This window comes from Anguilla anguilla, chromosome 12, assembly GCF_013347855.1.
Source record: "Anguilla anguilla isolate fAngAng1 chromosome 12, fAngAng1.pri, whole genome shotgun sequence".
NCBI classification, from domain to species: Eukaryota; Metazoa; Chordata; class Actinopteri; order Anguilliformes; family Anguillidae; genus Anguilla; species Anguilla anguilla.
Window position 1 is genome coordinate 146699 of NC_049212.1, and position 12182 is coordinate 158880.

The following is a 12182-nucleotide window of genomic DNA, read 5'->3' on the forward strand; positions in this document are numbered from 1 at the left end:
TTAGCCCGTTGTAATTGACTCAAAACATTTGATACAGTTATGTGAGGTATGCGGTAGTTCTGCGTAATTCACATTGGTGATACAGTAAAAGCAAATTGGAAATCACCTTCCGCACTTTTTCGTCTAAACAAGTCCGTTTCTCAGAAATCCAATGTTTTTAACCAATCAGAGTCGAGCTGCAAAACTGCACTACGTGCAGTTTGAGACAGACAGGTTTTGGGAAAATTCTAAAACCCGCCTTTCACCTGCTTTTACTGTATAAAATTAATGACTTTTCACCTGTTCTGAGAGCTTTCATACAGACGTGTTGTGGCGCTGTGCAGAGTCTCCTATTTGGCCGAAGAAAGGTATCTGAACTGAATATTGTGTGTAAGTCTGTTGGACTCTGCTCACCGACTGGATGAAATTAAGGTAATTTCCACCACAATAGTCTTTTTGCTAAAATAATGTGAGCACTCAAAACCATATCTGACAGTTAACATTTCAAACACAGGAATTGCCAGCAAACTAGAACAGTGACTTGCGATAAATTACCATTGCTCTTATTTTAACGGGAAAGGAGAGGAAAATACATTTTAGAGACAAGCTGTAAATTGGGACATTTGTGTGTACTTGAGTGAAATATGAGAAACGTGTATAAACGTAATTCAACAAATTTTGTGGTTATTCCATGAAACTTCACAATGGTCAGAAAGTTTAAAGCACAGTCTGGCATTATCCATGTTAGTTTCACTTGGGGAACAGAAGTTTGCTTGTAATGTTTCTTGTCAATGTTTGCATATTTTTTTACTCATTTGTCTGTGCTTATGTGTTATGCACGTTCTTTTATGTTCCTTAAACCATCAACCTGCCCAGAAACTACAGATGAAAATTAGCCTGTATGGCTAAATCTGGCACATTTACATGGTAAAAGTTTTCATGTTTATTAATGTGCACTGTCCCTTTTTAAAATAAAATAAATCTTAAACCTTAAATGTAATGCACCATAAATGTAACACGGTCACTAACATCTTGTATGCTGCTGCTGCAATCGCTATTTGAAGGTCCTATACCACATGATTAATGGAAAATACACAGCCACCTGGTCACATGCATTCAATTATATGCACACATCAGATGGGACTGTATAGTAGGCCATTGCTTTTGCTATTTGGTTTTGTGTTTGTTTTTAATGCATAAATAGACTGTAAAGATAAATACAGAAATACTTCCATTATTGTTGTAAACAATGTACTTACCCGTGAATGAAGTTATGTTCATTGTTTTACAGCACTGCAAAGTCATGCATTTATCTCATTGACAACAGCTCATTTCATTTTGACCAAGGTAGGTATAACCTAATCGTGGTCAAAATTGAATGGGCTGTTGCCAATGAGATAAATGCATGTCTTTGCAATGCTGTAAAACAATGAACATAACTTCAGAATTTTAATAGAGATAAATTGTCGGAATTATTGAACTTTTTTTGAGGCATCTTTGAGAGTGTCCTGAGCAAAAGAGAGACGTTAGCAATAATAAAGCAAGGGGTACATAAAATCTGACACAAATGAACCTAGTTTGTCTTGTCTTCAGTTTTGTATTCTGTATATTCGTATTGTGTTCAACTGGCATTTAAATTAGCGGAGGAAGGCACCCGAGGGTCCAGTAAGGGGGCCTTTAAATACAGAGCTTGCAGTGCCACATAGCTTTTGCAGTAGCACAGATTAACAAAAGCCGAATTGATGTAGATTAATTGACCACAGTATTGTAAATGGTAGGCTACTACACATGAATTAACCTTACCTTTGGAATTAATTGCGACAAGAATAACCTTTAAAATGTGTTTTACTATCTTATCTCCCTGCCCCCCCAAGCCCTTAGATGAATAATCCTGTGGTACCTGTGCATACATATAGGCCCAATGCAGCAGTGTCCCTCCGGTTCAGGTGCAGCCCATCACGCTTTTTCAAGAATTGACTGTGAAATAGGGCACAAAATCTACCAAATCACAAACAAATTTTACGGAATATGCATGTAATGTAATAAGGAATAGGCAGATAGACCTTTCAACACCAAAAATTTCAGGGGGGCCATGGTCGGTAAAATAAAATCCAGGCTAATGATTTATACCATTTTATTATTATGAGTGCTAGAGTAAAAAATACATTACAGTCTAAGCAATGCAGAGCTTTGCTGTACAGTATATTGGCAACATTTCAATCTTCAAGCATCTTCAACAGCCACAGACATAATTTACCATAGAAAATATGACAGAAAATGCTTGGACTAAAATACATTATTTAGTCTTGCATAAGGGATAACAAAACTCAGTACTGCTGAGAAGAAATGTGCCAGCAGGTGCAGGGAGGGGCAAAGCACGGTTCCTTTCTGTCAGTCATTGGCAGTCTTCTGCGATTCCTTGGATGAGGGAGGGTTGCCAGCACTGTAGTTAGTGCCATACTTGTGTTGCAGGGACTGGGCCACGTATTTCCAGTACTCGCTGCGTATGGGGTCCATCTCTCCAGCCAGGACATCACAAAGCTGAGCAAAACATAACAGCCTATTACGCCACTCATTTGTATTCATCATTACATTACATTACATTACATTACAGGCATTTAGCAGACGCTCTTATCCAGAGCAACGTACAACAAGTGCATTAGTTCAAGGTGCAGAAGTGCAAAAGAAACACACTAGAGTGAAGTAAAGATTGTAGTGCCAGAAGTGACCACATAGAGCACTCTGCACTCTGCTCCTGCCAAATGGCTGAAGCTAAGCAGGTGTGGGCTTGGTTAGTACTTGGATGGGAGACCACCAGGGAATACGGAGTTGCTGCTGGAAGTGGTGTTGGTGGGCCAGCAGGGGGCAATCTTCCCTCTGGTACAAATAAACCCCAATGCCCCAGTGCAGTGACGGGAACACTGTGCTGTAGGAGATGCCGTCTTTCGGATGAGACGTTAAAGCGAGGTCCTGACTCAATGTGGTCATTAAAGATCCCATGACACTTATCGCTAAGAGTAGGGGGTTCCCCGGTGTCCTAGTCAAATCCCAGATCTGGCTTTCGCAAACTTGCCACTAAAATCATCCCCAGATTTAATTGGCTAAATAAATGTCTCTCTCCCTCTCCACCTTCGCTAATGTGTGGTGAGCGTTCTGGCGCAAAATGGCTGCCGTGCATCACCCGGGTGGGTGCTACACATTGGTGGTGGGTGAGGTGAGTTCCCCTTCACTGTAAAGCACTTTCAGCATCTGGAAAAGTGCTATATAAATGTAATTATTATTATTATTATTATTATTATTAATAATAATAATAATAATAATAATAATAATGATAATAGATCAGGACTCCAACCCTGTAGGGTAACCTGTTCAGCAAACAAACAAACAATCCTGCCAAGTACAAACTAGCACTGAAATCACATTTGCCTAATCAGAATCAGACAAAAACAATCCTGCCAAATAAAAACTAACGTGATCGCATTAGCCTAACTAGGTACATTGAGCTAAACTATAGGCTAGGGAGGGGTGGGGAGAGGTGCCGCCTGAAGAGGACTGTGTGTAAAATGGAAAATAACTGTAATTGATGAAAGAGTGGCATGATCAAATATACCCACAGAAACGAGATCTGAAATTAATGTTAACAAGTTTTTTTCAATTAAACCAGATACTTAAAAAATCTGTCACATATGAGGAACAGGTTACAACAAATATTTTTGTGCCCAAGTACTTGCAAGAGGGAGACTGTGGAGATTATTTAAAGAGAATTTGAGAATATCCTGTTAAATGTAGCAGAAATAGTTTGGGTGTTGAACCAAGAAGCAGTTCAAACAGCGAGTTGCCAGCCCACAGCAGAACATAAGCAGCCAAACAGACTGTTGTGTGGAACTCACTGCATTATGAGGATGGAATCAGGGAGGACGACTGCACCAGTATAACAAATTTTAGCATTAAGTGGCATAACCAGCCTATCGTCATAAGCAGACTTCCAACACTTGAGACTTTCTCCTTCCCTCAAAGCATACAAACTCTGGTAAAGAATTCACGGAATGCAACTATGCCGAATACGGAGTTTGTGTCACTATTGTCGCGTCTGCCATCCATTTAACAAGCACCCCGTCACTGCAGTTTCATTTGCAAATATAGCCCCCATGCATGACACATTGAACAACAGCATCCATCTCAGAGTTCATAAAAATATTCTTTCACCACTAAACATTTCTATTCCCAACAATATACCTAAGATATGCAAATACAGCAATGAAAACACTGCTCACTGAATAATGAAATAAACAAAGACCCTAACAAAGACAATTTTTTCTAAAATTATGTCTAAAAAATGTCATTCTGCTGTCAATATCTGGGACTGAATATGAAATAAATATGCAACCTTACCATTGGTTTTAAGTGTAGAGATATCCCTTTCGAGACTGAGTGGTCATATATTTTCCTGGACAATCTATTTGTGACAAAACATGTTTACGGTGTTGTCGCCCTTTTTAGTACAATCTGGCTTAATTGACAATTAATTTATCAAGTATAATAGTATAAGCTTTCTAACGATATCAAATTTTACTTTTGGAATAGCGTATTATAGCCCAACGTAACAGATGAGACAAAAATTGTCTACTTAAATAAAGAAACATACCAGGAGAGACAGCAAGCAACCAAACGAACTAAGTTAAAATAGGAGTTAAATAGGGCACAACACTCAGCACAGTTGTGCCGCAAATGAAGACCGCTCTTCCCAGCTCTGCCCGAGGATCCTGTTCAGGAACCCAAAAGCACCCTACAAAACCAGGAAAGGTAGGCACCAGGGCCTGACAAATCTCTGCCACAAGATAGTAGGATCAGAATTTGGCATAAAAAGCATGAATCCATGCGAAGAATGTTTTCTTTGCACACATATTAGGCCCCTTAATACAAAATGAGCATCATATGAATGCCACATCGTACCTATGCATTGCTGTTGACCATGTACATTCCTTTATGGCCATACTACCCTTTTCAAATGGATACTTCCAACAGGATAATGTCCCATGTGACAATGCCCACATCACCTCAAGCTGGTTCCATGACTATATCGGTGACTTCAGTTTATTCCAATGGCCAGCACAGTCCCAGGATCTCAATCCAATAGAGCAACTTTCCGAATGAGGAGGAACAGAAGGTTCATACCATGAATGTGTGGCTATATCATGCAATTGAATCAGCATGGACCAAAATCCGTAGCAAATATTTCTATCACTTTGTTAAACGCATGACAAAGAATTCAGGCTGTTCTGGAGTCCCAATACCAGATACGTATACTAATAAAGAGGTGGGTGAGCGAGTATGTGGCATGCTGGGTTATGATTAAAAAGTTGACTTATAGAAAGTGTTACATTATAGCAATTGTATGAAAAATATTGATCTTAAGGTAACTTGATGAATGTATTTCTGAAAATTTACTTTTAATAGCCTATATGCTGTTTCACCCCATACCACGTCTCTGTTGTAATGTAAGCTAGAGGAGGTAGACAGCGGTGGTATAAATCAAGTGCTTTAGTGGACTAAAGGACCTCTAGGCCCACATGGTCAGTCTAGGTATGGATTCCCTGACCCTAACTTATGATTGACTAGTAGAATCTTTACATATTGTGATTAAATGAATCTCATTGGCTGAAACAACAGTTCTTTGTCTCTGAAAACTAAACTTGGACTTTATATTTTTGAACTGTACTTGTACAAAACTGTCATTTGTTATCTGTATCTTCAACACTATCATCTTTGTTAAGAAATGCCTACAAGCAGCAGAAATGATGTCACTTGTAAGAGTAATTTTCTGATTAACAGTATGTGTGTTAACAGATAGAGTCACGTGATTAAATATATCCTTTATTATTCTCTTAATTATTGTTATACCATATATCCAAATGTAAGTGATTCGAAATATACTCTTTATAGCAAATAGTTTCAAATCAAGTGTTTAGACCTTTGCATAGTCTGTTCTGAGTTCTGGAAAGTGAGAAGACACTGTCTGAGAACTGGTCAGTAAACAAAAAGATAAACGATCAAGGCCTAAGTGTGAAAAACAGACTGTCCCATTCTCCACATATTCGGAGGACTGGCGGATGACACCGCATCCTGGAGGATTTTATTGTACGGTCAATCTTATCGGGAGAGAAAATAAAGCTGGGAAGACCAAGGTTGTCAGACCGGGTGTCCACTGCTAAGGAGGGTAAGGATTAATTAGGGCAGGGGGCAGCTGTTTATGTGAAAAGGAGAAACACGCCTCCTGTGCCTAGTGAAAAGTTACTGAGATTGTGGATATAAGGAATGGCCTATTCATCTGAAACTTCAGAGAGTTTTGTGAGTGCTCTCTCATTCTTTCTTCTCCTTGCAAGTGGAATAAAAGTCCTATTGATCTTTGAAAGTGCTGTGATTCTGTGTTATTGGGGAAGGATCTCACCTCTGGTGATGTGGGGATGGGAAACGGTAATTTCCCTGACATTTCTTGGCGTAGTCGGCAGGATCGCTAACTTGGTTTTTCCCTACAGAGTAACCCTAAAGGCTGTGACGCGGAAAAGACAGTGTAAACTGCCTAGGGTTATAATCCCTTGAACCGAAAACCCGCCAAGTGAAGGGACTGTAAGCAGTTGCCTGCGGGGAAGGACGATGGTATCCGGTCCGGGTCGGGGAAGCTCATGTAGGGGGTGACCAATACGCGATCCTAAGAACATACCGAGGTGAGACCACAGCACTTCTGTTCAACGGGTAATTCAAGAGGGCGGTATCCCTTGGGAGGACGGTATTCCTCTTTTATGGTTTAACCCTGTATTCAGGACGTTTCAGGACGACCCAGATGGGAAGACCCAGTCTGGGACCAGTTATAGCTTGTCTGACAGAAGGGGCCAACGGGTCCATTAAGTCAGAGACAAAGTCTCAAAGAAACGGGTAATTTAAACCATTGAATATTTCGAACTGAATGCAGCGGTAAGTGCATGAAATAAATATAAGAATTAGTAATAGTGTGGATAAATAATTCTAACGTGCACGAATATATACATTAAGATAAAAATAGGGTACAGACTAATGGTTAAAGGATAAACTTACAGCCATGGGTTCGAATAATTCAAAGGGTTCAAAGGTCCAGGACTTAGAATTTACGGGTCCAATAAAGATCATGCATGACAAATATGGGTCGGCAGCCACGCACCAGTGTGATAGCTGGGAAAAATTAGGATTCCCTAAAAAGGGCAGGTTTACCCCAAATCAGATTGAACTCTTAAAGATTAGATTGCAGGAGCATGAGACTAAATATAAGAGAAATAAACATAAAACATAACATAAACATAAACCCGGCTGGGATGGAGTAGTTTTATGGACAAAAGAAACAACTTTAAGGCAGGAGAAACCGACTAAGGGGGGAGACGGAGATAAGACAGCTGAGAAAAAACCGTCACTTTTAGATTCAGTGTTACCTCCTGCTTCGCATTCCTGCGGCCTTTTGTATCCAAATTCAGCACAACTCGCCAGCATACACCAAACTAACTTGGACCTGGACTGCCCTGCGTGTCCACCGCCCTATCACCCGCCAGCTCCACGGCAACCCTCTGCACCCGGCAGAGGGGTCAGGCAGAAGCAAGTTCCAGCTCCGACCCACGCCGAACCCAACCCCCCACCAGTGGGACAACAACCGGCACAGGTCAAGCACCAGCCCTGGTAAGCTTTATGCCTACTCCTGCCTCCTCCCCAGATTCCAGCGTCGCAGACCCGGTCAGGGGGGGCCCCAGCAGCCATGAGCCCCCGTCCATTCCGCCCAGCAGCCCGTTGCGCACCAGAAGCACCACCCAGTACAGCATACCTGGAGGGAAGGCTGAGCCACAGCTACCTATGCTGGAGTGCCCGAACCCCCAAGCAGGACAGCAGGGACAGCAACAACAGCAGCAGAGGGGTCGCGGTCGAGGACGTAAACTCGGCCGAGGTCAAGGGACTGGACAAAGGCCCCAGCCTATGGTGGGTCCCGACGTCTGCTACAACTGTGGACAACAAGGACATTGGATTCGTAATTGCCCACATCCCAAGACCAACCAAGCTACCGGGGGCTGGGACACGGCCCCACCAGGGAATGTGACTTTCCAAAACCCTGGAGGCCAGGGACAATGAAGGTGGGCGCGGGAGGAGGACATGCATGCTGAAGGTGGTGAGTCCGCGGTTTTTCTATATCGAACGGCCTCTAATTCTGTAATAATCTGGCCATTACAAGTCAATGGGCGAGCATTAGACTTTATTGTAGATACGGGGGCTGGTCATTCTGTAATAACAACAAAATCTTGGGGATCACAGCCCCCACCTATTAGCGGAAAAACCATGGTCAGCCAGGATGCGGGAGGAGATACTGCTAGAGAAATGTTTACAGTCCCTTTAGTGGTGCAGGACATGCAAGCAAACTCCGCTATCCTTTTTAAACATGCATTTTTATTCTCCCCTGTGTGTCCGGTGAATCTGCTTGGTAGAGATTTAATGTGCAAATTAGGAATGGTTGTAGAATGTACATATGAAGGTCTAAAAGTTGAAATTGGGAATGCAGCAAAACTTGATACGTACTGCTATGCCTGGTATCTAGACAGATGCCCAGTTGCAGCCAAAGCCGTGCAAATGGCCAGGGATAAGTGGGCAGGCAGAGGGGACAGGATGACAGAATTACAACTGCATGCACACCTCAGTCGGGGTAGATACTGGGGTTATGAAAAAACCCTGGTACGGTGAAACTAAACTGTATTCGTTTTTGTTAGGACATGATTTTTGCACATTGTCTGTACAATTGAGCTCATCATAACAACAATTCTACACTATTTTGGGAAGTGCACCCCATGTGTCTCTGTGCAAAGCCTCAAAAAAAAAAAAAAATGGGAGGACATAGGACCGTGGGTACAATTATGTTTGGATGCTAAGGACTGGGAAGAGAGAGAACACTCAACATATTCTCCCTCTCTGCGTGTCACTGCGCACCAGTTTCCCAACACACTGACTGGGGCCCGCAGCATTCACGAAATGCCACGGGACACCCACACCTACCTACATGTGTGACGGCTGCTGGAGAAAAGGTCCGCAAGTCGCAAATCTTGAAATCGTGCTAGGAGGCAAAAAAGGTTTTTTAATTTTTTTTTTACTGTTTTCCTTTTTTTCATATTACGAAAGTTAAAGTGTTGAAGAAGTCACTCAATAGAATAAACAACATTTTTAGGGTCACTAAATAGTTATAATTTGTCAGCAAATTCGGCTTGTTTTAGTGATTCTTACACCCGGGTTTTGGAGGCGTGATGGGGGTGCAGTTTAATTAGCATGTTTGATTTCGTTGGCTATTGTCACTTTGTTTTGGTCAAGCCACCGCCCATAAATAAAGCCGTGTGGTAGTAGCCTATGTTTGTTTACTGTGTGAGGTTGCTAAAATGGCGGACGCTCAATCAGTAGGTGAGAGTATAAGCTTTCTAATGATGTATAACGTCTAATTTTGCTTTTGGAATAGCGTTTTATAGGTTAGGGTAACCGAACATTTTCTTACCATGGCATTCGCTCTATATGATAGCATTAAAGGACGTTGCACCTAACGAAACGTTGTCAACGATATTTTGTAATTCCTTGGAAAATACCATTATTATTGAGGACTTCTGGGCATAGCTAAGCCATGTGTTTACTGATAGACCTATCAGACATCCGTTTTCTGGAGCAAAACAGAAGCAGATATAACTGCCATTGATTTACTGTCTCTGTCTCCATCTACTGAACATAAGCCGCGTTTCCACCAAAATTACCCGAAACTTTCAGTCCCAGGAACTACTTTACCAGGAACTAAAAGGTTCCTTCAGCCAATGGTTGTCTGCGTTTCCACCGGGGTCTAAAGTCCCGCGAAGATTAGGCAAATTAGCCCACTGACGTATGAAAAAGCGACGTTGTCGTCGGTCCATCTGTCATATGATTTCTTCTGTAACCCCATACTACCACCGTAGTAGCCTACATTATTTTCTAATAACCGGGACAGCCCGGAGGGGTTTATTTCACTTATATACAACGGGTTACCAACAATGACTATATATGGTTACTTTTGTATTTATTGATTTTCATATATCCTCTCAAACACATTCATTATGTTTTTATGCGAACATTCGCTTTCATGTCATGACATCCGAAGCGACAGAATGCATTCACATTTATATGTATAACTGGCAACAACAGCAGAAAACATGCACACGTTGTAAACAATTTGCTGTTTGATTACTTTCTCGTCGTCAATTCCTTATAGGCTAATGGCAAAATGACAAGAATAGAACGAAAACTCGGACTTGCGTGAAAATGTAAATTAGTAGGGGTACAGCCACCGTTTGCTTTCCTTCAAAGTTACTGCTAGCCGAGCAGCGAAGTGTGCCCTCCAGATGCGAACCATGCACCATAAATTAGTCCATAGTCTTCCTGGTCTTTTCGTGGAATTGAAAAATGGCAGTAAAATTGAGTAAAATTACGGCAGTCTGAAAAAGCTAAAGGGAAGATTACTAGAATTAACCTGTTATTTTACCCGGACAAAAAGTGCGGAAGGTGATTTCCAGTTTGCTTGTACTGTATCACCAATGTTAATTACGCAGAACTACCGCATACCTCACATAACTGTATCAAACGTTTTGAGTCAATTACAACGGGCTAACAAAGAAAATCCGGAAGAAAATATTCAGCAACCGAATTAATCCGTTTGAATGTTTTGGTAGCCTACGTAATATGCTGTCCCAGCACGAATGCTTAGCATTTTATAAAACGAATACTAAAGCAAGAAAAGAACAGAAGAGCACACGTTATAATTCCAAGACGTTGGCAGGCTATAACCAAAACTAGGCTACTGCGCCGCATAACATGAAGTTATTATGAAAATAAATTGGTTTGCCGCTGCATATTTTCAAACATGGCGGGTAATGGCGGAAAATAAATACAACACAAATGCTGCGAGTACTCGACCAATCAGAAATGTTCAGCGCTGCAAGCTCCACCCAAAAGGTTCCTGTACTTTCGGAAAGTACTACCCCCCGAGCAGGAACGTTTTGGGGGGTAAAAAAAGCCCCCAGAACTAAATTTAGACCCTAGTTCCTGCGGTGGAAACGCACTGAGTTCCTCAAAAGGTTCCTAGTTCCGGGGTATAGTTCCTGCGGTGGAAACGCGGCTATAGATAAGATTTCATCATTGCTATGTAAGTATTACTGCTCAAAATATTTCGGTTATTACGTTATTTTAGAAATTGAGTGTCTTTAAATAGGTTAGTGGTATTATGTAATGTGGATATTTCACACTGTAATGTAAGCGTTAGTTAGTAGTGTAATGGTTTTGGTGACGCATACAACAGTGATGAGGAGAGTGTTAAAACATTGCCAAAACGTGGTGGACGGCTGAAAAATGTTTTTATATCGTCCCATTCCCATACAAGAAAACACAGGAGTGTACAGAGTATAGAAATAGGCTACATACAAGAGTTAATTATTACACATTTAGGTACTGTGCAGCATTATGTTTAAATTATATCTATGTTTCATCTTAAACCTTCATTAGGGGCTCATATGCTTTACAATGGACAAAAAGCATTACATTCCTTTTTGGAGAGATTTTGGATTTGTTTCTGGACCCTAGCTATTTTAGACCAGTGTTAATAATTTAGACATTATGGGTAGATTTGGAGATGCTGGGTACCCTGCTTAGTTTAAATTTCCCCTAAATGGGCAAGAATTTACAGGTACTCTAGTGGGGGAGTGGTTGGGGTGGAGTTAACTAGCTGTTGTTCCCACCCATTATCTCCCTGTGAGAAGTGTGAAAAGTTCAAGATCTTTCAAGGGGATTTTCTCTGCTACTTGATTTTAGGAGTACCAACATTCAAATAAGCATATCTTCTTCAACTATTTTCAGATTTCAATGTATGACACACCATTTGAAAGTTTATAATCTTCACTTTCGTAATGTGTAAAAACTGAAAAATGACCTTGCCCTGCTTGCGGACCAAAACACCAGCACCTGTCACATGTGTCAGACTTGAAATTGAGTGAAATTCCCTCTCAATTGTGGGCTATGTCCAAACATGATGTGGTAAATGGTAATGTTAAATGGACTGCATTTATATAGTGCTTTTATCCAAAGCGCTTTACAATTGATGCCTCTCATTCGCCAGAGCAGTTAGGGGTTAGGTGTCTTGC

The 12182-nt window shown here is 41.3% G+C and overlaps 1 protein-coding gene across 2 annotated transcripts in view; it reads right to left on the reverse strand.

Annotated features, from left to right (window-relative positions):
* Positions 1-2096: 2096 nt before the first annotated feature.
* fnta (farnesyltransferase, CAAX box, alpha) overlaps positions 2097-12182 on the reverse strand; it is a 71775-nt gene continuing 61689 nt past the window's right edge. For both annotated transcript variants that reach the window (XM_035385285.1, XM_035385286.1), the window contains exon 9: positions 2097-2520. In XM_035385285.1, the coding sequence (XP_035241176.1) occupies positions 2371-2520 (150 nt within the window). In that variant the 3' untranslated portion in view covers positions 2097-2370. The remainder of the gene's footprint in view (positions 2521-12182) is intronic.